The following is a 25353-nucleotide window of genomic DNA, read 5'->3' on the forward strand; positions in this document are numbered from 1 at the left end:
ATGTAATTACACAGACTTCCATGGAATTATACCAGGGAGGAACTTGCCCAGGCAATTCCAAGCAAGCATTTGCTTCATTTAGGGGACTGGACTAGATGACCTCCTGAGGTCTCTTCCACTCTGATATTCTAGGATTCTGCATTACCTAGATATTCCATGTGGTCTTCAACAGAAGAGGAAGGGTTTCCTTTTACTGTAATAAAGCTCCAAGGATGCCTGAGAAATCAAAATGAGAAATGATCATATTATTTCATCTGGCACTTGTATGCATCATTTGTTTTCTCCTCCCTGGTGCACCATCTTCAAAACAGACAGATTTATGTGACACTGCAGTTTGCTTTACACTGACAATATCTTAACACTTTCTATTTCTTTGCTAAATATGCAACAAGAGAAATGAGGTTCAAAAGACAAATATCTTCTTGAAATAATTAATCATAGTGTTGTATAAATGTCACCAGTGGACTTCACTTTTTATTGACTATCTAAAGAGGCTTTTGTGTAGTAGCAACATGGGACACTGGCAATGTCTCTGGGTGGCTGTAAAGGTTCCCCCCCGCCCCCCCCAAAAGAACTTTAAAACAGCCAAATTTGGTTAAGCAAATTGAATGTGTGCTGAAATGTTGTAGGTCAGGTTTCAGCCTGTAGTGAGCTGTGGGGATTTATAAAGAACTCTGTTTTATTGATTTTCTGCCAAAAACTGCTATCAAAGGTACATAGATATGCTACGAGAATATATTTTTTCTTCACTTCAAACTGATCAGGAATGGGGGTTTATGAGCCACGATCACTGGTTCAGCTCCAGCCCCAGGTCAGCAATAAGAGTTTGTTACTATCTGATGGTCACAGGTGGAATCTGTCCGTATCTACTAGAGAGTTATCAGCAAGGCTAGAAACACTAGCATGTGAACTGAACTGGTTTGGGGAATAGAGAGTAAATTGCCCTCTCACTTTGGAGATGGACCCTCTAGAGAAGGGCATTAATGGGTCAGAGCAGGAAGTTTTGTCCTACTGCTGCCTGTGATTTACTGTTATGTGACTAAATAGACATCAGCCACGAATGCTATTAATCACGTGCATCACAACAGAACAACAAGGGCATTGTGGCACTCTCTCTATAGTTGAGAGGCCCCAACATTTAGCAAATAAAAACCCGGTTAGAGAAATCCTCTGTCTCTTGGCAAAACTTCCACTGATTTCAGTAAAGTCAGGACTTCATGCTAGGAGTCCAAGCCAGTACCTCACACATTGCATTTGATGGTAACTGGAATGTAGGTGTCTTTAAAACCAGCCCTCAGGCTTCTATGGAAAATATATATGGACGCTAAGAGCCAATTATCAAAAACACACTAGGTATTACCAGCCATCTCACCTTTATTAGGGCTCAATTCTGTTCCCATTGAAGTCACTGGCTAACTTCTCCTGGACTTCAGCAGGAGCAGACTCTTAGTAGGCATGGTCCCATGGTGAGAATGGGGGTGACATATACACCCTGTTAATCTAAAGAAAATGGCTTCTCACAAATCAAGGCAGCTCCAGCTGCTCATCAGTGGCCTGACCACAGGACAGACCCTGGGGAAGCTGAAAAGCTGCCAACACAACTGCCTGAGGCGTCTGCCAGGGAGCCAGATGCTCCTGCTGGAAACTTTCCTGCACACAGAGTGCCAAAGGCATTGGAGTGCTGTGATCTCCATCCAAAAGAGAAAGAGAGGTGGGATGGTGGAAGAAATGACACTTGATCACTCAGCAGGCAGGACGGACTCCCCTCCCCACTTCCTTTTTTTTTTTTTTTTGGTTAAAAATAAAAACAAATGACAAAAATATGATTAAAAAAATAAACAAGGCCAAGAGCATTCAAAAATATTTCCAGAACAGTTCAGTTTGTTCTTAAACTAATATTTGCACCCATTTCATTCTTTCCAGTATTTGGTTCCCCGCGTTCGTTTATGGTTAACAGCATGGTTAAGCCAGTTCATCCTAATGCACGTGGCCACACGTAACATGTCCTGATGGTGTGAAATGTGAGGACTGAATTTCACTCTTTTACATCTGTATGAGCCCAGAGTAGCACCACAGATGCCAGTGTGAGGTTCTGATTAGAACTGTCAGCAGCTAGTGCTGAAAGACTGTCTTGATTGATTGATTTTGTTTTTTTTAAAAAGCTCATTATTTAAAGGGCACATTCATTTCTCATTGAGACAAGGAAGGGGAAGCTCTTCTATTCATTCTGACTTTTCTGGATTCAGCAAATGGGCAACAGGAACAGACATTGTGAGCCAGATGCTCAGCTGGTGTAAGTCATCATTCCTTTGACTTTAATGGAGCATGCTGATTTATGGCAGCTCAGGACCTGGTTTAGTGTGACAGAAGTGGGAGACAGATGGTTTCTCGCTATCTATCAATCTCCCTGTGTAGCCTGCAGTACCAGAAAATTACCCAGGCAGTGACGGAGTAACCTGACTCATTTGGCACTTTCAAAAATGTGAAACAAATATATCTGACCCAAAAATTACTAGCTGGGGTTGCACCAGTTATTGTCTCAGCAACAGTCACAAGCTGTCATCAGCAACGGACATGGTGCTGTGCAGATCTGGCACAGGTGTTTGATTTAGTATTGTCAGCCTGTCATCAAGCCAACAGATGTTTTAGGGTGATCAGACAGAGAGAGCAAATCAATCCACTGCCCATTGTCTGACTCCTCTTCTGCAGTGTAGTTTAGAGGGTGGATATATAATCTAGCAAATTGCTCAGAGTAATTTTTACAAAGCTACAGTTCTTTATACTGTCCAGAACGAGCAGGGACTTTTTAACCTTTGACAGGCCCTTACTTTAACAGTACTAAAAATGTGCTTAAGTGTACAGTGCACTGAAAATCACTAACTCTACTACAGAGTAAAAACCCAACACGAGGCAGCGTGGCATTCAGACTTTCTTGGATGATTATGTAGCTGTTGATATGCAGTATCCAGGCAAAGGTTCAAAAAGGACAACAAAAACAACATCCAGTGCCGTTCCCTCACTATCGACTGCACTGCAAAGGAGAAAGGGGTCAGATAGGATGATCTTGGTTATTATCGGATTCTGGTACAAATATATGTTTGCAGTTGAGTTTCTGCTCAGAGTAGAGATGGGTCCAAGCTGCAGAATTCAGAACCAAATGAGGGTGTTCCAGTTCAGGCTTTGGGTTCAGCCTGGTGTAGAGAAAGGAGCCAGTCACGCAGTTTGGGATCTGGTTCTGAATAAAGCATCGAGTTAACCCATTCCCTTCCTCCCCCTTTGGCCTCTTTGGCCTGCAAAAAAACCTTTCACTCCCCACTCACACCTTTAACCCTTCCCACAATCCACTCCACTACATATACTAAACTGCTTACCCAGGGGTTTTCCGGGGGTGGGGGTGGGGAGGCCACTATATTGTAACAAAAGCATCCCCAGGCTTCAGGGTGTTTGTGGGTAATGTGTTATTTGTGGACCAAACCTTGCAATCCTTAACTCAGACAAAAAATTCAGAACAGTGGCCTCAGTAAATAAATGACTTCAAATCGGAATGTTGCCTGAGTAAGGATTCCAGGCTTTGCTAGTTTATAATTTGGAACAGAGAATCTTTGCTAGTTTGTTATCCTGATCTGTTTTTAAAATAACATTTTCAAAAGTGCCTGAGTAAGTTAGGTGTTTAACTCCCATTGAAAGTGTGAGGTTTCTAAAGATGTAGACAGGTGCCTAGTGGGTTTTGAAAATCCCACTAGGCAGCTGTCTACATCTTTAGACACCTAATACTTTTATAAATCTGGCCCCAAGTGACACAGGAGACCAAAAAAAGTCATTGGGGACTTCAGAGGTGATGTTTTCAAAAGCGGCGGATGCACCTAACTAGTACGCAGGGATGCAAGTATTTTTACAAACCTGTATGTTACACAGTGGTGGTCACCCTAAAAGGGCCAACATTTGCCAAAAACTACTACATCATAATACCCAAGATGTCACCTTAATTTCCGGTCAAGAAGAAGAAGTGCATTCTCCCCACACACACTCCAGATTTTTGCACTTGCTCAAAATTACATATATAAATGGAACTGGGGGGGACTGTGGCCAGACAACTTTTAGTGGTTCTATACTAAATCAGTAAGGCTGCTGCCTGAGTGGTCCGGAGCAGCACTCTGGCTGCGTGGTCACAACACCACTGAAATTTGACCTGGCTGCTCCTCTATACAGACAGAGCTGTGGCCAGGCCAAATTTCAGTGAGCGGCATTGCAGGCGGGTGCACAGGGTCACAACGCCACTCAAATTTGGCTTGGCCACCCCCTTATCCAGATGGAAGGGCATCCATGCCAACTGATGTTGCAATGTGGTGCACGGGGAGTCCGTTCCTATGGGGTGGAGTGCAGGGGAGCCTGCTGAGAACTCGACTCCTGCAGCACTGACTCGTGCAATGTGTGGGTAAGAGGGGGAGACTCCCCAGCCAAGGGAAATCCAGGGTCCCTGTGCGGGGGACGAGTGGGCACTGGAATGAGTTCCAGCCAGTGGGGCGGGGGAGGGGGGGAGGAGGAGAAGTTGCCCCGTTACTCAAGAAATATCTGGGTTGGCACCACTGTTTCCTCTTCCAAAATATGGAGGAATGCTGCAGTAGCTCAAGTAGCAGCATGGCAAGTGTTAACTCTTTGATGGCAACTGCTAGTTCATGGCAGAGCTGAGTCATAATATGATGAATCAGATTCTCTAGGCATTCCCATTATAAGTCCCTATTGTAAAGGAGCTGGAAACTAACATTAAAATGCCACTGTTGGATAAAAATACTAGAAGCAGTTTCACAAAAAAGTATGAAAAAAAAATCTTTTTTCCCCATTGCAGGACTGGAAAAAAGATGTAGGATTTTCAAAGTATCTTTCTGGGTCTCAAAACTAGAATTACAGAAGCAGAAATCTGGCAGGCCATTGGGCCATCACATGGACTCTGGGTATCTGGGAGGAAATACGGGGGTTTTTGTTTGTTCAGTCTGTCCTGTGTTTGCCGACGAGGTTATTTCATTTGGAATTCTCAACACAGAGCATCCAAGTCCCTATAACAGATAAGGGACTCACGGCTAAGTTTCCTTATACACCACACTGAACATGTTCTCCATCTGCAGGTTCCTAATTGTCACACACATGCTCACAACGATTGGCCTTTGGCTTCGTTTTTGAAGGATTTTTAAAAAATGGTCCACATTGACCCCTCCGGACTGGACATAGACCATGACCTATTGGGTAACAACCACTTTTAAAAAAGTGCCTAAATGCAGAGCAGCATGATAAACTAGGACTCCAACTGGGCAAATACTGCTTTAGAGAATATGCACTGTGTGTGCCAACATATACTGTATAGTGGCCAAAGGAGTTTTACAGTCTACAGGTTAAATATAATGCATACTAAATTATGTGCTGCACAAATCCCAAATATACATTTGCTTAGTTAAAAAAAAATATATATATATATTCCAGAATGTCTATGTATTTAGCCAGGGCTATATGGCTGTTACACTAGCCCTGAAGTTTGTTTACCCAAGAGAACGATATGTATCTACAGTACACTGGATATATTTATACATACATCTTAAATCCCTAGGGTATGGCATGGAAACAAACAGGAATGGATAACTTATGGGGTTATCATGGAAAAAATACATGCCTTTTAACATGAATCATGTGTTATTCCTCAATCTCCTAATAAAAATGCCCAATATAGACACTGAATGCATCTTAGGCTATTTAATTAACTGCTAAAAGTTCGCACAGAAAAAAGGAAAACTTTTCACAGTGTGAAAGAACGCTGTGCCTTTGAGGGAGTGGAATTATCTGGGTACATGAAAAGCATAATAAGGGCTCTGTGCTGGCAGAACTGGCAGGATAGGAACATACCTAAACCCAAGATGGAGGAAATGCTTGCTGCCCAGTTTGGTCATTGCTTTCCTGGCCGAGTCATCCAAGTTTCTAGACCCTTCATCATTCACTGCTACTGACAGGATCATGCCATTGTCAATTGCTCTCAAATACTGGGCAAGACGGGCACTTTCCCCTTTCAGTTTGTAGGTATCGAACCTAAACGAAAAGAAAAGAAGCATTTACACCAGGGAGCACCACACTATAGGTATTCTATAGAAGATCTACAGGTTTGTATTGCTAAAGATATCATCCCTTGCAAAAGTGCTACTTAATAGTATAGTGAAATGGAATGATGATTATACTGGTTTGGTTTAAAAGAATACATTATGGTTTTCCATAAAACTAATTCAGAGAATTGCTTAAGATCTAGATAATGAAACAGCAAAACTGTAACAATAATGGTCTCGTTTGAGAAATAGTGGCAGGTGAAAAAAGTAAGAAAATAGGTAAGCATGTAGGAAGAGAGAATAAAGATTTTTTCTTCCTTACGGATATAATTTCTAGGATGGTGTTTTGTTTTTGCTGGGTGCTTTTTGTTTGCTCAATTGTTTTTTATCCTAATTAAACAAAGCGTGCCACTCTGAGTAATACATTATTTATTGTGCAGTCATTTCCTTTTGTGACACTGTATTAGAAATAAGATGCACGCCTGCACTTAAAAAAAAACCTAGCTCTCAGACAAAACCCCCGACAATCAGCAGTTCTTCATAAACATTTTTAAAGCTTCAAGTATTTAAAACTGTTAATTGTCTTAATTCGTGGTAACATTCTCGTAGAGAAGGGACCCAAGTTTGATTGAAGTGAACACAATGAAAAATGCATCACTTATTTTTGGTGTAAGACTACAGTGCTGCTTCAGTTGGAATTCAGGCAGCAGCTCTGCATCCCCTTTGAAGTCAAAGAGAGGTTTGTCTGAGGCAGTTCTTCAGGACCTGGTTCGGATACTAGCTGGCTTAGATTGTAAACTTGCTGGGGCCCAATCCATCTTTTTGTTCTGTGTTTTGCAGCTCTCAGCACAATAGGGTCCTGGTTCACGACTAAGGTTCCTAGGAACTACCACAAAAAGAAATAAATAATGATTTTGTATGTAATAAATCTAGTACTTGCTAATGACCCATGAGAAAGGAAGTTTCTGGGTAAACTGCCGAGGGCTTTGGAGCTGTGCTCTGGCTCCATTCCAGCTCCAGGCAAAAACCTGCAGCTCCAGAGCTGCTCTGCGCTCTAGCTCCAGGCTCCGCTCCAAAGCCCTGGGTATAACTGTCTTTGAACCACATTAAGGGCCTGATCCTGCAAGGTGCTGAGCACCATCTACTCTTGCTGACTTTGCAGGGAGTTGAAGTCAATCATCATCTTGAAGGATTGGGCCCTACTTTGGTTATGGAGCCTATGGAATTGAGAAGAGCTATAGTGAGGCATACAATGAGTCCTACATAAATATGTCACTGGAAATTGCCTTTGCCAGTCTTGGATCTGATGGTGATGCTGCTTTCAAGGTAATGTCAAAAGTTCCCAGATACTGATGGCTCTAAACTGACTCACCGATCTGAATGGATGACTGCCCCTGTCTTTGGGTCAATAACATGGACAATGACACCTCGATGCCCCCAGCTTCTCTCAAAGTAGTAGCCACCTTCTTCCATTCCACCAGGGTGAAGAGTCTTGTTTAAAAAAGTCCAGGACAACTTTTTCTCACCATGGATCTCAAGGGTTCCACCTCGACTGACCCCAATATATTTTTGGCCAAACTCAGCATCTGGCTGGATGTTTTCATCTGCTCTGTAGGGTAAAAAATACACACACATATGAATCAGAATATTTTACTATCAAGCCAACAAGAAGCCTCCCACCAAGTGCTGGTACTGCCCAACAGGAGAGGAAGCAACATGGTTTAGAATGTATTTCTTTCAAGAGATCCTAAGGAATGCAAAATGCTGGGACTCTATAGAAAATAAATTCTTTGTCTGAAATACCACTAACAACAGGGGTCAGAGACAATTTAGGACAGACATGGCAGCTGACTCATCATCACTACTTTGTGGTTCTTTTAGATTACTATCTACATTCGGAGGCTTGTCGACACACAAAAGATGTACTGGTAGGAAAGCAGTACAACACCTCTTGTGGATACAGTTATATCGGTATAAATGGGCTTACACAAGGATAGCTTTTCCCATATGGGAAGGGGAATATGCTATGCTGGTATAGCTGCATGCATACTAGAGGTTGTAACTGTATAACTTTTTTTTTTTTTTAAATAAAGCAAACCACATCCCTAGCTGAAGTAGTTACATCAGTACAAAAGTGGTGTATCAACCAGGCCTGAGTGAATAGAAAGTAATATTGACCAACTTGAAACGTTAGAGCACTTTGCACAAAAGTGAAGAGTATTTCTTTGACCGAGTTACCTCTTGTGACACTATGCCCCATATTCTACATCGAGATATTATATGACATGAATATGGCATAACTAAGATATGTTTTATGCGAGATGGATCATGTGAGGTATCACTGGAAAGGTTATGATGTACTGACTATGATTATCCTATTTGTATGCATGTATCATTTCTGTATCTGAAATTAAGAATATTGCCTATGTAACAACTACAACTGTGTTGACACCTGGGGAACGCCCACCAGACAGTAGGCAATCAGCCTGGATGTGCCATTAGGGAGAACAATAGGACTCTGAAGATCTCCCACCTTCCTGAGAAGCTTCCTGGGATGCTGCTTTGACACTGCAGGGTCATGTGATCATGTCACCTGGTACTGGACCCCATCTTGACCTACTAGTATTTTTCCACTAATAGTGGTGGGGACCTAACGGGAAACAACAAAGGATTCCCACCATATGCAAGTCCCATTTAAGGCAGGGAAGTGAGTTAATCTAAGTCGGTTCTTCAGTGAACACCTACCTAAAATAACTGCTGGAAAACTCCTAAAACTGATCTGGGGAAGAAAGGACTGGACCCAGGCTAGAAGGTGTCAGGTCTGTGAAAGGAATATCTGGAGTTCTAAACTGCAAGCAAGATCAGTCTGTCTATAAGAAACTCTGCAACCTGCTTAAAACATTTAGGGTGAGAAATTACTACTTGAAGCGAGTTTCTTTAGTGTATTGAGCTTAGTTTGCGTGTTTGCTTTATTTGCTCAGTAATCTGCTTTAATCGGTTTGCTATGCCTTATAATCACTTAAAATCTATCCTTTGCAGTTAATAAATTTGTTTTTGGTTTCTATAAACCAGTTTGTGCAATTCATAACTGGGGGGCAAAAAGCTGTGCAGATCTTCCTCCACACTGAGGCAGGGAGACACTTTCACAAGCTTAAACTGTACAGTTTTCTGTGCAGCGCAAGACAATACAAATTTGGGTTTACACTCCAGAGTGGGCGTGCACTTGAGTGCTGGACAATTCCTGAGCTACATCAGGGTGTCTGTCTGTGTCTCTGCGTCTCTCCCTCCTTTCTCCCCCCGTCCCATTTAGGCATGAACATTTTCAGACCAAGGTAACTGCAAGAAAATAATGGAAATGTTGGGCCTTTTTTCCTGGGACTTTAAAATATTTGAAAGAATGGATAGGCTACAAAAATCTCTTGAGCAAGACAGCTAATGAGATCAATTGGTTGTGAAATATGTGGCAGTTTTGTGATGTGTCAAACAGGACTCAAAACCAGGTCCCAAAGTTTCTCTTTTGTTTTGTAAAGTTAATCATCTCAATAGGCCAAGAAGCCTCCCACAAAGCATTGTTTGCATGGGTGATTTATGTTTAATGTCAGTGAAATCTTAATTGCAATTATTATTTTGTATCTCTGCATTGTGAAATGGAACCTGTAATATAGAGATCTAGCACTAAATTAGGGGATTCATGTTCTTTAGGTACATACCGCCCGTATAAGATGACCACCACATTACTTTGGTATGGACATAGCTCACTGCCAATATGTAGCTCTCCTCCGTTTTCAATCAATATATGTCGAGTTCGCAAAACTATAGGCTGTGTATTGTCCTTAATCACCAGCTTTCCTAAGGAAAAAATAATGATATGAAGTTTTAAAACACAGCAAGTCATCAGAGTTAGTGGTGCGACTGCAAAAAGCAGGGCCAGCTTTCCCAGTTACATGAGAGAGAAATGCCAAACATATTCCCCAAAACTGCTTTAGGGCCAGATCCTAAAGTGTTTATTTGGCTTTTACTCAGGCAAACTCACTGAAGTCAGTGGAGTTTTGCATGGAGAAGGACTGAATAGGAGACTGCATGAGGATTTATGAGTTAATGCTCAATAAAAGCGGTTAATGCTAGCAGTCATCAGAAACAAAATAGGATACTGTCCTTCCAGACAAAGAGTAAACACATATCTGACTTGTCCTGAGATCCTAAGAAAATCGTTGCTTCATTAGGATATTATCTGTACAGCGAATTACTAGGATAGGGTTTACAAAGGAAACTGCAGGACTAGAACTATTAAGCAAGTTGATGTACTTTTGTCAATTCTCCAGAGAGGACAAACAAGCTACTCTTAGTTGCCCAGAGCGGATATCATCCCTACCACCACCCACCCTGGTATGAAACTGAACTGGCATTATCCAATATTTGCTCTAACTCAGAGCACCCTGCAGGAAGCTGTCCCTGTACCAATATGTGCTGATCTAAGTAGACCTAATGGAGAGTCCTCATCCCCTGGCTTGGCTCTCAGGCTGGCAGAAGGATTTACCTCCATCTGTAATGTGGATAGAGTGGACGGTTGCAGAGGAAGAGAGAAGGAGCTTCCTCCCTTTGCGGATTTCAATGTGTTGATCTTCATCGTGACCAGCATTCCACGGTTCCAGCTCAGGATCCTGATCAGGACATGCTGAGGCTGCTTCTGCTGATAGAGATGAAGGGAGATAAAATTATCCTGGCTTCACTCAAGAAAGAAAATGCCACATCTATGCCCTTGACACTGTCATGCTTGATAAATTACATTAGAAGAGGATGCCTCTTCCCTGAAATGCAAAGATGTCCCACCTTGATTGGGCTGTATTTGGGTCATGATAAAAAGGCAAATGAACAATATCTTTGGGAACATGCTATGCTGGACTCAAAGCACAAAAAACCTTACTACCCTGCACAGCAAAACATCACTGGTCCCACCGCATCAAGATAGTGGTAGAGAAAAGGGGAGGATTTTGCCCTTAATGTTACAGCTCTGCCTGTCAATGTCCAGCTATAATGTGGGCAGTCTGTCACTAGCTGCACAAAAGGTGTCTGCTCTAGGGAGCAAATGAAAAAGGAGAAAAGACCCAACCTGAACAGTCACCTAAACACAAGCTAATGCCAAAACAGTACCTGTGAGGTCTGGTAAACTTAAAGGGGAAAAAAGCCATACATTTCTACAGTCTTTGCTCTTCAGCTGGGACAGGAAGCATGAGTGGTTTAAATACCATAACAAGATAGTTCTCAGGGAGATTCAAGTCTGGCCAAAGCCAGGAAGAGCTAGAAATCTCATGAGAGAATGGTTGGCTTCATTATATCTTTCAGAAAAAAGAGAAGGATCCACCCACTCAAGAATTGCATATCATTGGTCTCCACACACATACATCTCAACTGTGCTCATGCACCAAATCCAAGGGCATCTCATGTTACAAGATAAAATATTTCTCTGCTTTAATCTTACCCAACACATTAGCCCCACATCTATTCTAGTTCAACAAGAGAGGGGTGTGTGTGAGAATATTCATGACTGTTACAAACTTCCTAATTAAAGAAGATTGAGGACAATGGGGAGTTTGAACAATGAACCCTTTCCCATCAATGGGAGTTGCAGGTTCTCATCAGCTCTTGGTACTTTGCCCAGTGCGATTCACATGTCGTTCTTTCCTTTTTTAAAAAAAAAAATGCAACTCTGTTGAGGTAATAGATCAATCTGCAAGACCACAGAATATCTAGGACAATGGATATGGGGTGAAATCCTGGCCCCACTGAAGTCAATGGCAAATCTCAAGGGGTTCAGGACTTCTTGCAAGGCATCTAGACCAATGAGAAGGTCTTTGTTTTTGTAATGGATACAAATACATTCCAACTGATGAACAAAGCAGCCAGTGTGGATCAGTTTTAAGACTCTCTCACTGTCAAGATGTTTTAGTGCTGACATCAAGAAATATTGTGACAATTAGGGAGCTATATATCCTGTATTCTTTTGCCACTAGAAAACCAGAAGGACAATTAGAATTCTGTAACATCCTGAACAAAATCTGTCCATCTGCATTCAGTTTCCTGTTAGATTCCAAATCAACTCCAACTCTTAAGAAAACAATAGAATTAGATCAGCCATTGGTTTGGTGTCTCTTAAGGACATCCTCTATTGAGATTCCAAAGGGCCAGTTACCCAGGGTAGCAAGTGACATTTCATGTGTGCAACATGTGTCCTGGATCTACAGGAGTTCTTTGACTTGATCACTGCATTTCTATGTAAAGAATGCCAATAATTGTTGAGCAGTGATTCAAACACTGAAAAATATCCAGGGCTCAAATCAGATATGTGCACCAGTTTCAAACTGGAGTGATATCAATGGTATTCCTCCTGATTTACACTGAAGAAAAGATCAGAATCAGGCTCCTGATCTCTACTGGGAGACATGTAGAATCAATAAGAGTAGACTGAAAAAGATAAATAATTCAGGTGGTAAATGGAACTTGCATTGTAACCAGATGCCTGAAAACAACACTAATTTGAATAGACAACAGTCAAAAGAAATGATCAAGGATTCTACGAAGGACAAGAATTGGAAGTGTGCTCACATCGAGATTATAAAAATCAGTCACAGACACTGACATTTGAGTCAAATTTAAAGGTATAAAACTTCCAAACAGGCTAAGTTGGATGGGTTGAAGCCAGCTCATTATTATTTGTTTATCGTGGGTGTTTTTCCAACATTCAAGAAAAGACAACGCCAGCCCTGAGGAATTCATAGTCTAACGACAGGCAGAGAAGTAGACAGAAGTTAGGGGGAGGGGATTTACTCTTATAACTTGGATTTAAATTAGCAAAAGCCAAGATCATTCAGAGTTAAAGGTCCAAGCTCCTTTCTTAACCCATTCATTCCAGGAGCAGTGCAGAAACTCTACAGTCCAATCCTAGTCTGTGTTCTCCAGCAAGACATCCATTGTCAGCCACAGAAGGACTGAAACAGCTAAAGAGTTAACTGGCTCTCTAGTACCCATTTACTTCATCACAGATGAAATTTCAGCCTTATCTATGAATCTCCTGGTCTTTTTGCACTCAGATGCCAGCTCCCCTTCAGGGCACTCTGCAGAATTAGCTAAGTTTTCTTTTGTGCCTAAAATTCCCTAAGCACAGCAATGACAGTGTACCTCATGTTGTTGCTTAATGATAGCTTTGGGGGTTAAATTGGGGGGCGGGGGGGACTAAAAAAAAGTCAGAAACAAATCCACCATACATAGAATAGAGAGAAAAGCACAGTGAGGAGAGAAGTAGCTTGGAGAGGCTGAACATAATGCATGAAATGCTTTTGCTTTTACCAGCAAGACCCAGAGAAGGACCGAGGAAGCATCCTGGGACAGGATGGCTTTTTTGCTCTCCCCATAATTTCTGGTGTTCTATCCGTGAGGGCAGAGCTAGGACAATGCAATAAAAGGCTCAAAGCACGTCTCAGAACAACAGCTCTTGGGCTATTTTATAAACTTGTCTTATTCAGCTTCTTCACTTCACATAGCATTTTCAACTGCTTAGTAGTTTCCCCCTTTGCCTTTAACGAAGCTGCTCTAAACTAGGGAGGCTGGGGAACTTGGGAAATGGATCCTGTTATTTATTTCCCCACATTGCTCGTGCTATAAACTCCCGGCAGACACTGGATTAAGGGCTAAAAAGACACCTGACCTACAGTTGCACTTTCCCGAGTTACAAATACTGTTATTTATATACCGTCTGTTGGCTGGAAACTTACCTGTGCGTACAAAAGAGATTACAAATAGAAGAGAAAAAAAACTGATGACCAGGTCCATCCTGGGAAGGGAGGCTGCTTTCAATATTCTTAGTTCTGTGGAGACCTGTGACAAAGAACGCCACGGCAGGAATTAGATCGTTGTCAACTCAAGTATATTTTAAGCAAAAAAGTTACATATGACACAGAGAAAGGGTTACATCCAGTTTTCTGACTAAGTAGGCCTTCACTTTTCACCCTTCCCGACTTGTTAGAGAAGAACAGAAAAACAAGAACACCCCCCCTGCCCCACCCACCCAACATATTCCCCTTTGTTAGGTTTAATATTCAGATATTCAAACATGTACACAGAAGGAAATCACAACATGGGACAGGAAACTTCTTAGGAATGCACTATAAAACACATATGGTATCAGGACAGTGGATGGCTGCATACTCACATGTGCAAAAAACAAAAAAACAAAAAGCCAACCCTCTCCTCCCTCCCAAATAAAAACACTTAGGATCAAATTTTCAGAGTGGCCTCAATGTGAGTACCCTAAACTGTATGCCTGTGTTCTGGGTGTGAACTTTTGGCAACCATGTTCTGTGCATCCCAAAATTCTGACCTGTGCTCACAGTTGCTGTTTTGAACCTGCACCTTCTGGACTTTTGGGTGCTCAGTCACTCAGCCACTCCAAATTGCAGTTCTGGGAGCAAAGCTAAAGGCTGCTTTTAGAGATTCCCCCCTGAAGACCTAGCTTCAGTGTCATAAATTTAGATTTGGAGTGGGCTGGAGCGCTGTCCTTAAGTAATCCCACTGTGTCTAGGATTACTGTGATTACAGCCCATATGCTAACAGGTCTGATTATGCAACTCTGCTTCACGGTGGTGAGAGGTCATGGATATGAATATTCCCATGGAGGTCAAGGGTTATGTACTTCTGTGTATACTACTTATGTAAAATGTTCACTCGTATGTATTTGTATATTTGTTTAAAATTCGTATTCTTTATCCAGTGTAGTATTTGGAGCCGTTACATTTCATTATGCAATTCTGTAGTGATGGACTTTTAAAGAAACTTGTTTTTAATCCATATGGCCATATTATGGTTATAACATAATACGGAGTCAGCATATGATGAGACAGATTGTTATATCCACAGGGTTCTTCTACATGTCAACACACACCAGTTTAGGCTCCTCTTCGTATTTACATATGTTTGCTTTTAAAGTCACCGATAGTTGTGAGAGCATCTTGAGGGCAGTCTTTTCAAACACGTTTGGTTGCAAATGAGACCATTAGGTTCTTTTCCAAATTAAATAAACCTCCCTATGCAGACACAAGGAACCTGTTCATATTGCAAAGTAATGGAGTGTCAAATGTTTGTTTAGAAAAATCGCATTGGTTTGGAGTTAAACAGGTAAAAGAAAAAAACTCCGGGGAGCTCCAATTTCTTACCTAAGAAAACTTCAATTGTACTTATCCTCTTGTAATTAAAAAAAACACCAAGATTTAGTCTGGAACAAATTCCACAGCGGAAATAAATACAGGAGGTGTCCACGCCGTGCATGTAAATGGTACAATTTTAAATGACAACTACTTACCCAAAATGTATTGCCATGAAATTTAGGGCATTATATTAAAAGTAGCATTACAACCAAGTTTGTCAAGAAACATCAACAGAAAATAAGTTTGCTTGTACAGTTGTAGGGCACAGTGGCATTAGGATTGCTGGTCACATGGCTCATGCCCACTGAGTGAAAGCAACATTCTATCCATGTGACAATACAGACAGCATGCCACGTGATACTCAGTGCTAAAAAGGATATTGCAGGATAGTAGAGAAAAAGCAATATATATAGTAATAGTAAACCTTCCTCCATGCCCCCCCCCAAAATAAATGCCATTTTCATCAAAATCAAAATGCTTTGAAGAACATGCCAATTTTGACAAAATTTTGTTTAAAAGATTAGATGAAGCATTTCAATAATGTTGAAACATCCCGTTTGGGTATTTTCAGTATCAAACACACACTTTGATTTTTCATTTCAAAATGACTTTTCCAAATGAAATAGTGTTTTTATATAAAAACAGTTTGAAGAAAGTTAAATAGTCAGAATTAAAGTGCAATGTTTCCGTTTTATTAAAACAATGTCCCAGGTGTCTAAAAAACATGACATTTTTCAGAATTTCATTTTTCTGGAAATTAAAAAAAAAAATTCACTCTGTTTTGGAACTGGTGAAATTTTAAAATCATGGAATTTGCTGCAAAATGGGAAATCTATTGTCTGCCTAGCTCTACTCAGTAATGGCTTAATCTCTGAATGATGTACATTTTCAGCGAGTAGTAACCGTTCAATAGGATTGGGGTCAGAACTAAGCAGCACGTGTCTGACCATTTAACAGTGTCAACATTTTATAAGCCAACAATGTCATAGTAAGTGTTATTGAAGTACAACAGCAACCATTAAAAAGTCAACATTTGCCCACTGTTATGACACAATCGGATCTGAAGTAGGGTAGTTATTGTCTATTTTAAGTAGAAGCACAAACTGTGCCTCTGTGATACCGTGGTAGAGCAGTACACGTGAAAGCTGTTTTGTAATGATGACAGACACAGTTTTGTTTGAAGGCATATACTTTCTAAAACGAATGGTTTGGTCTTTCATTTATAGCACATTGGTTAGGTACAAAAAGGTATGAATTTTGACAGTGATAGGGTGCACTTTCTATCTCATTATTGGGTAGTAAAGAAATTTCTTTGCTAGAATGCAGGGACAGTTGTCACTTCCTGTGGCCATTGCTTCCTTTGGAGACAACAGCTATGGGTTACTGCCAGCCAGTGCCAAATGCCTTTGTCCTCAAGCTTGTGCAACATGGTGTGGACTTAAAAAAAAAAAAAAAAAAAAAAACCCAACATTTAAAATGTAGATATTTTTGGAAGATGCCACTTTTGTATTGGGCCCAAATAATTTCTGCAGAATCTAAACTGCAGTGGTTAAAACAAGCTCTTTCCTGTTTTCTGGCTAAATGGAAGGGGGGGGGCTCAGTTCAGCTCCCCGTGTTCACTATCACGGTTAGTATGAAAGGGCATCCTTGTTGCATGTCCCAGAGAGGCCAAGGAGAATGAATTCTGCTCCCACTACGAGCAGTGCCTCTGCTGGGCCAGATTTGAGTTATACTGACAGAGCCATGTGGGAAAAATACAGTTCCTGTTCTGGGGATACACAGAAGATCTCAGGTTCTGTGGGTGTCAGTTCAACACCCTTCACAAGTGCTAGAGTCAAACAATACAAAAAAAAATTTAAGAAGAGGAAAAATGACTCTTTTCATGACCTTCCGTGCGGGAGGGTTTCAGAATAGTACCTGCTACAAAACGGGTTGTTTTGTTAGCTTAGAGTCATGTGGGGATAAAGCAGTCAAGCTACATCTTACTTGAACAGATGCCATATTATTAAGTTCAACTATGATGTAATAATTTCTGTCAACAAATGGCCATATATATTGAAATGCTCTGTGTGTAAGGGCTGTGAAAGAATCCTAAATAAATCTTTAATGTTTCTCAAACTCCATCCGCAAATTCTCTGCTGGGTGAGAAAAGCATTTTTGCTTAGCTGTTAAAAGCCACCTGGCAATTGAGAGTGGGATTCATATCCCTAAGTCTGGCAAGACACACTCTTTGGAAGGCTCCAACAGCCGGGAATCATTTCAAAAAGAGTGAATATTAGCAGACAATGCTAAAAGTAGATACAGGAAGCCATTAGTCAGTCCTTAGACAGCTGCTACTGCAGGTGTCAATGGTCATAATGCACTAGAAAGCATTAAAGGATTCTGTAAAAAGGAGCCCCCTGATCTAGCTAGTTCCTTGTAGTTTTATGCTGAAGCAGACAGAGAACAGATGGTGCTGGGGGGAAAATGTAAACATACATTTAAAGACAGCTTGAGATTTTAAAAATTTCATAATGAAATCATAAGTGTGGGCTCCCTAAAGTTCCTCAGTCAGTGGGGTGGGGGTAGGGGAGGGAAGAATTACTCTTCTCCTCACTGGTACATCTCGTGGTTGTCACGGTAATAGCCCAATCTGACTGATGACTGCAAATAACATTGCAAGCCATTTCGCGTTAGAGGTCTTTAGTGCTATTAAATGGGTAACAATGTAGAGGGACATGCTCAGTTGAAAGAAGCCTGTAATCTCCACAGTGACTGGAAAGTGGAAAATGGGCAGAAACGGCAAGCATTTAAACAGGAGAACTCCATTTCTTCTCTGTCCTCTCACAGTATAAGGGATAGGACGCTGGATTGGGACTCAGGAGATTGGGGTTAAATTTCTGACTCAGTAACGGATTTCCTACATGATCCTGGGCAAGTCACTTGGTCTCTCTGTATCTCAGTTCCCCTCTGTAAAATGGGGATAAAGGACTCTTCCCTTCCTCATTGGGGTATTGTGAGGATAGTATTCATTACTGATTATGAGATATTCAGATATTACTGAAGTGCTGAAGCGATAGAAGTACCAAGACAGGTAGATTGTTATTTAGTAGCCTAGACACCATAGCCAAGATTTTCCAAAGTGACTCATGATTATGGATACCTCAGATTCTGGGAGCCAATACGATACACCTTGAATGGTGCTGACCTTTAGAATGTAGGCCCTCAACGCTTTCTGAAAATGAAGCTCCTTTAGGGTGTCTCAAGTTAGGCATCCAAAAATGGCTGGGGACACCTGAAGTCACTAGTAGTCACTGATGGAAATGTTGGCCTATGGGCCAGAGCCCTCTCACACTGAAGTCGAGGAAGAACCTTTATAAACTAGAATGGAAAATGGACATGGGAAAGTAGATAGCTACTCTGAAAACTTGAGCTTTCATTATACTTAGGAAAATTAGTCTGAGCCCATATTTAGATTTCAGTGCTGTTGGTGACCAGTTCAAAAGTGCATTGGAAGCGTCCTTGTTCATATGCAAAGCGCTCTGGGCTGATGAGGAAACTGATTTCTGAGGAAGGAATGGGAGGTTTAATTAGCGCCCGTGCAGTCCTTTTACTGCCATCACACTTGTGATGAGTTCACATTCCCTATGCTGAGAGAATATTGCTCTGTGCCTGTAACAGGCCATTTCACATCTTAACTCAAGCTGGGAAAACTGACTTGACAAGTACATTTGGCTTTCTTCACCTTGGATGTGTCTACCTTTCTTTACACTGACGTTCCTGAACTAGGGTGAACCATTGCACACCTGGCTGCTAGTACATGTCTGTAGTTATTTAAAAGCCTTGATCCAGCCCTGTCATCATGCAAACAGATATCCAGGGATTTCCAATTCAAATGTTTGCACAACCTTAGCCCCAGTGACATAAATGCATCATTAAATCTTAAATGGTACTGTACGTGCATTTGATGTTGTTTTTGCCATCTGCACATTAGCCAGATTTTTGTGGTGAGGCAAGGGAAAAGGTAACCAAGAAAGATGATGCTCTGGAAGTAGAATAGTTGAAGTAATCATTCTTTACAATTGTCTTAATACTGGAGCCTGAAACAGAACCTGACTGCTCTCTCTGAACCTGGATTCCCTATCAATTTATCTAACATTTTCCTCTACTGGGAAGGGGATTTAGTCAAGTTCCTCTCTATGCAATACTTGCTGCAAGTTTTCATTCTTATTCCTCCAGGCAGACCCAGGGGAGGTGCTGAGTGCTTTTATCTCCTACCAATTTCAGTGGAAGTTGAAGGAGCTCAGCACTTCATAGAATCAGACCTGCAGGCCTCTAAAGTTTTGGGTAGCATTTTTCAAAACACCTAGGTCATGTCAACGAGACTTTGGTGATTTAAAATTTGTTATCCTTTGCCAATAAAGGAGAAGGAAAAGCCTTTGTGGATTACTCAGGAAGATGGCCAGTTGTCTCAGACTGGCAATGGGTGGCATCCTGTAACGCACGTATTGGCTGCATTTGGAGGTGGGTGTGTTTACCCATTTGCTAAGATGCAGCCTAGCATTTTTTGCAAACACTGCTAAGTGCCCTGGACCAAATGGGGCCAAGATTTGAAGAGGTCTAAGCCAGTGTCTCCATTTACACCTGCACACTCATCTACGCAGTTTTTAGCACCTGCGTCACCGACATTCAGAAGCAGCTTTTGAAACATTGGTCTCTAGTATCCTGAGTGTCCAGGTGGAAATAGTGTCCTTTGTTGAATGTTCATCGTTTTGGGGGTCTCTTTTACCCTGACTGGAAGGAAAGTGTTTCCAGCAGCCCAACGGGATAGTCACACACCACTACCCAGGGTTCTGCACTGGGACACAAATATTTTTCTTTTTTGCTTTTGTGGCACTTTACTCTGTGTGTCTGGCTCACCTTAGCTTCTCGCCCATTTCTCCTGGACACTTGCCACTTGGCTTAATTTTGGGAGGAAAGGTATTCTTCAGAAGGCTGGGTACACGACTCTTTTCCCCAGCTTCTCCTTCACCAGTTGTTAGCCTTAGACTGGGTTTAGGACTCTGCGTTATACTACTAGGATTCAGGATCTGGACCCATCTGATATGATCAAATACATCTCCAGGATAATAAAGAGCACGAACCATCAGTGATTTGCTCCAGTGTTGGGGCTCAAACTCACAGCCAATTAGCTCTTGCTCTTATGGCCTCAGAAAACAGAATTATGTTATAACCGGAGGTTCAAAAGGACTTAACAGTGCTGCTTGGAGGGTTCAGTCCCCATCTTATTTCGGTTTTTATAGAACAAGCACCCCGTCATATAGAGCTTGATCCTGCTTCCTTTTTCTCCAGTGGCCCATAAAGTTCATCACATCACTTTGTACATTATCTTTTGAACCTCATCGAGGTCTTCCTCAGTCTGGCTAATGATCCAGGAAAAAAAAAAACAAACACCAAAACAAAACACTGTTACCTGTTTTGGCAACGAATCCACTTTCCACTCCTCTCCTCAGGCAGTTTCTCTCTGACCACCTCAGGTCTCCTACCTCAAAGGCTCAAGGGATCAAGTCACTCAGAGTGCTCTGAATCACATCAGCTCTGTAGCACAATGGCTTGGTCCCACGTCAATGGCATGGTGTTACTGGACAGCGAGCGGGCAAGCCATTCATCAGAGAGCAAGAATCTAGCCAACAGAACACTCACCTCAACATGTAAAAACCTTTTTGGTTGTTTCAGCTGTGAGGTCTTCAAAGCACAGAAGAGATATTAGTAATGCAGCCCTCACCTCCCTGGCCAAAATAACTTGTGCACGTGTATCAAAAATTCAAAAAGGAGAAACAAAGCTGTAGTGTAGAATATGGGTCTACCCAGTGAAATAAGGCTTAGCGTTAATATGCAAGACTCCCGTTACTTAATATACTGAGGAAAGAAGTGGAGTTAATTCTACAGAAGGACTAGTAAAAACTTAGCCTCATAGAATTTATTTTGGATAAATTGGTATCTATTGACATGCATTTACACACACTTTATAGACATTACATTCACATACATGTATAAAATTTTTATACATATAGTATAAAAACGATGTCAACATCTATGCATTAACATTTCTGATAGGACTGACTCCATGTGAGTCAGAATTTCACTCACCTCCTTCAGTCTCAGTCAAGGCAGATGCCAAAGCAAGACGGAGTCATGACCACCACATAAGGGAAGAGTTTGAAGTCCCTTGGTCTGGCCTTTCATTCTGAACTATCTTCCCTTCCATTCAGTCTGTTAGACCCCCTCATTGAAGCTGAAATTGTCACGCAGCTAGACAGACAATTAACTGTTTCAATGGGGCTGAGAAACATGCTGCACCTTTGCTAAGTCTTTCTATCCAACCTAGGCATCATCTGGGCCAATAGGACAGGAGCTCGTATACCATGATGATGAAGATAATATAAACAGATAAACAACCTATACTTTAACTGTGTGTCACTAATAAGACAAAAATTGCTGTTAGCAGTGTTCACTGACAAACACCTGTGATACAGCAAGTCCCATTTTCCCCACTGAATTATGGGAAAGCTCTTGCTGCTCTCACTCAATGCACTCATTCTGCTCCACAACAGATGAAGTGCCTCATTCATACCACTGAACCACATCATATGCATTTAAAAAAAACCCACCCATGCTGAGTGCATCTTCACATCTCTAGAAAACACGTAAATTGTGTCCATCAACTGCAGTGACAGAGCTTCATTTGGAAAAGATCGAATGGGAATGAGAAGCGATTCTGCTGCTTGCACCTAGGATGCATTTAAGTTATTACAGTATTTAGGCCACTGGATGTTACTTCTCTGATCTGATCTGAGGATCTCAGGATCTTTAATTCACAATAAGGACATATTACTTGAACAGGTTTACCTGTAATTGAAATTTTTCCATATATCTATCTATCTTTCCTGGGAATTTAGTGTTGATTGACAGCTGAGGAGACCAGCACTCTCTATCCATACAGCAAAGATAACAGTATTGCAACCTTCCCCATCACTGACCTGCCAATGATCTGGAACTAGAAGGATAACCCCCAGGGGTGAGAAAATATTCTGGATGATGAGACAATCCATTAGTTCTTGGCCTCAGCCAAAACTGCTAACAAAGTTGTTAATTAGTGCTAGTTGTATTGCTGATTGTTCTACGAACAACTGCCTCCTAGAAAACGCACTGAGGAACAAATCATTTTATAAACAAAGAAAAAGAAATCAAATAAAAAGTTATTGATTTATTTTTTGGGGTGCAAAGGTTATCAAAAGAGTCCCCTGGCACCTAACTCTCCATGCACTCTGTGGTATGTAGACACAGGAAACACTAACTTCAGTTTAAAATGATAAAAGCCCTTGTCCAGCTTTTGACATCCAGCACAGTGTAAAAATCTCAGATAAGTCCATTCCCTCAACTCCTCAGTAATAACACTAACAAAATCATCATGTCATTTGTTTACACTGCTCGTTTACTCTAGTTAGTAGCTGACCCAGGAGTCTTTAGGTGAAGTCCTGGGCCCCCTGAAGTTAATGGGTGTTTTGCCATTGACTTCAAATGGGAGCAGGATTTTACCTTTTCCCCTTCTCCCAAATAATATCCTTTCCTTGTTGCATCCACACACCTGCTGTTCAAATCAGGCCCATCACCAAGATCAGTGAAGCACCTAGAATGTGTCCTTAATTAATAGAGGTCTAATACCCTGAAGGATTTTGGAGAACATTTTACAGACAATCCCGTCATTATTAGCAGTCAGCCAAATCCAAATATGTTTCACATTTTAGTCCAATGTTTTTTTAAAATTCTCAGCATTTTGGATTGCTGCACCTGTCAAAACCAGATATTTACCTCCATGGTTTCAAAATGACCTCTCCTTTATTGTTATTATCGATAGCATAATGTTAACCAAAATTTCAGTGCAGCCACTACAGGATAAGTCAATAGCTGGTTGTCAATACCAGTTGTTCCCCACTTTCCAGTCAATGCTATTATGTCTTAATTACGGCAAGAAGAGGCAATTTAAAGAAAAACCACAGAGAAAGAGCCTGTATGTGCCAGCAGTGGCCCAGATACTCTGCCTTACTCAACCAAACTGCTATTGACATCAGCAGGAGAAAAGGCCATGTGAGCATCACCTGAGGAAGTTACCTTACCAGACCAGGACAACTTATCTCAATTCATATACTTGGGAGTCTTTAATCAAATTTTCTTGCCAGTAGAGTAGACATGATTTTACCAGTCATTAGCTACAGATAGAAACAATTGCACAACAGTTGTATATAATAAGCCTGATGAGAAAGAAGATATTATTACAAGATTATTGGGAGCTTATCTGTTGATGTGTGTTGATTTTATTAACTTCAGTTCATCCAAGGAGCTGCAGGAGATGTTTTTTCTTGTTTGTTTTGAGTTGTGTTTTTAAAGCAGACCTAGATTTGAATGGAAGTCATTGGATTCTTGAGTGCAAATTAAAGGCAGAATGAAGGGTAAGGGTTGCCTACCTCTGATGGGGTCCACTTCCTTCCCTGGATACTGTGAACTTTTCTTTGCCAAATTTCATTCCTGGCTTATATGCTTCTGAGGAGAAAATTTTCACTTTTGGAATGCACCAGATTGTACCAAATGGCAGGTATGTTCTGGTTTCCTTGGGAAAAAGTAGCCTTTAACCATCTCCCAACCCAGCAAAACTATTCCATCCACACATTGCTTGAAAAAACAAAGCTTTACCCACACTTTGTAAGATCAGAATATATTTATTAGTTGTATTTTTTACAAGTGAAAAAACATCAGCCTGATACAAACCCATAAAAACACCACCATCCAAAGTTACATTGTGAGTTGTAGGATTTTCCTGGCTGATGTTAAGCCAACAACAATGTAGCAAGATTAAATTGTCTGATTTCCCTAGCCTCTCTGGAGTTGTTTTGGAAGTGGTTCAGATACAGAAAGAATCCTAAAACTCTGCAGAGTTAGCTGAACATTTGTATTCTCTCAACATCAAGGGAACATAATGCTGTAGAAAAGCAGCTTTCTGATTAGCAGCTTGGTTAAGGATTTTAATCCAGGAGGGTCTGGCCTGTCCTTTATATCCAAGCATAGCAAAACTCCCTGAAAAGGAGAGACAAAAAGAGTGACCATCTGTATCACTGGGTTAAGGGAATAACCATTTATTGTCATGACACAAACTCACTGCACAGATCAAGGAAACATTCTAGCCATTTCTTTGCTTGGATTACAGTAACATAACGTTTTATAAAACATAAGGAAGGATAAAGGAGGGTAACAATGCCTGAGATAAGCCACACTGAAGCAGGATTTTGATTGCACTGTCCTCAGGAATTTCAATTAACTGTGACGGGAGGTCCCAGGTTTGAGGTAGTGGGACTATTGTTCTGTTGTTTGTTTTTAAATGCTGTTATTTTTTCATATCTGACTGGATGAAAATGGCTAGGGAATTTCGAATCCTTATTTTATTAGGTTAGATCAGTTTTCTTGGCTATGCCTAAGCTGTTGTTCCCTGTGTTGACTTCCCATAGGGCTGTGCTGCACAGTCATATGTGGCTTTGCATTTTAATAATAGATTACATTTGTATGAAACCTTCTGTTGTAAATGATCTCAAGGCTATTTGCAAACTATGGGCTCAATCCTACTCATGCAACAGGACTATTAATGTAAACACTTTTCATGGAGTAAGAGTTGCAGTTCCAGGCAACAAGGTCCCAATCCGGTTCCCACTAAGGTGAATGGCAGTTTTGACAGTGGCTTCAGTGCCATCAGGATCAAACCACGTACATTTAGAGGAAATGTTTCAACCCTCATTACCATATAACCACCTCTGGAGTGGATTGTGCACTGTTAAAATAGGGACCAGACAACGTCAGAGTTGTGGAGTCAAATTCTGCATACAACTGAAGCCTCAGGGGGAATTTTAATAGAATTACCCAGATTCAACTTTGTCATGGACATCTGGTCAAACACCCTGGTGCTTCTGAAAAGCCAGTTCTTTGGTTTCTTATTTCATCCAAAAGAGCAGCAGCACACTGTCGCCTAGCATCATGCTAAAGTATTA

The 25353-nt window shown here is 41.2% G+C and overlaps 2 protein-coding genes across 2 annotated transcripts in view; both read right to left on the reverse strand.

The window, feature by feature from the left end:
* Positions 1–25353, reverse strand: part of CEMIP (cell migration inducing hyaluronidase 1) — a 142267-nt gene that overhangs the window by 53910 nt on the left and 63004 nt on the right. The window contains exons 2-7 of the mRNA XM_074966445.1: positions 13853–13955; positions 10621–10773; positions 9794–9932; positions 7456–7692; positions 5893–6072; positions 146–216 (exon numbers count right to left, since the gene is read on the reverse strand). Of these exons, the coding sequence (XP_074822546.1) occupies positions 146–216; positions 5893–6072; positions 7456–7692; positions 9794–9932; positions 10621–10773; positions 13853–13910 (838 nt within the window). The 5' untranslated portion in view covers positions 13911–13955. The remainder of the gene's footprint in view (positions 1–145; positions 217–5892; positions 6073–7455; positions 7693–9793; positions 9933–10620; positions 10774–13852; positions 13956–25353) is intronic.
* The window catches only part of LOC141995322 (cell surface hyaluronidase CEMIP2-like), a 74356-nt gene continuing 73081 nt past the window's right edge, over positions 24079–25353 (reverse strand). The window contains exon 25 of the mRNA XM_074966444.1: positions 24079–24391. Coding sequence (XP_074822545.1) covers positions 24237–24391 — 155 coding nt within the window. The 3' untranslated portion in view covers positions 24079–24236. The remainder of the gene's footprint in view (positions 24392–25353) is intronic.

The sequence above is a fragment of the Natator depressus genome, chromosome 10 (genome assembly GCF_965152275.1).
Source record: "Natator depressus isolate rNatDep1 chromosome 10, rNatDep2.hap1, whole genome shotgun sequence".
NCBI classification, from domain to species: domain Eukaryota; kingdom Metazoa; phylum Chordata; order Testudines; family Cheloniidae; genus Natator; species Natator depressus.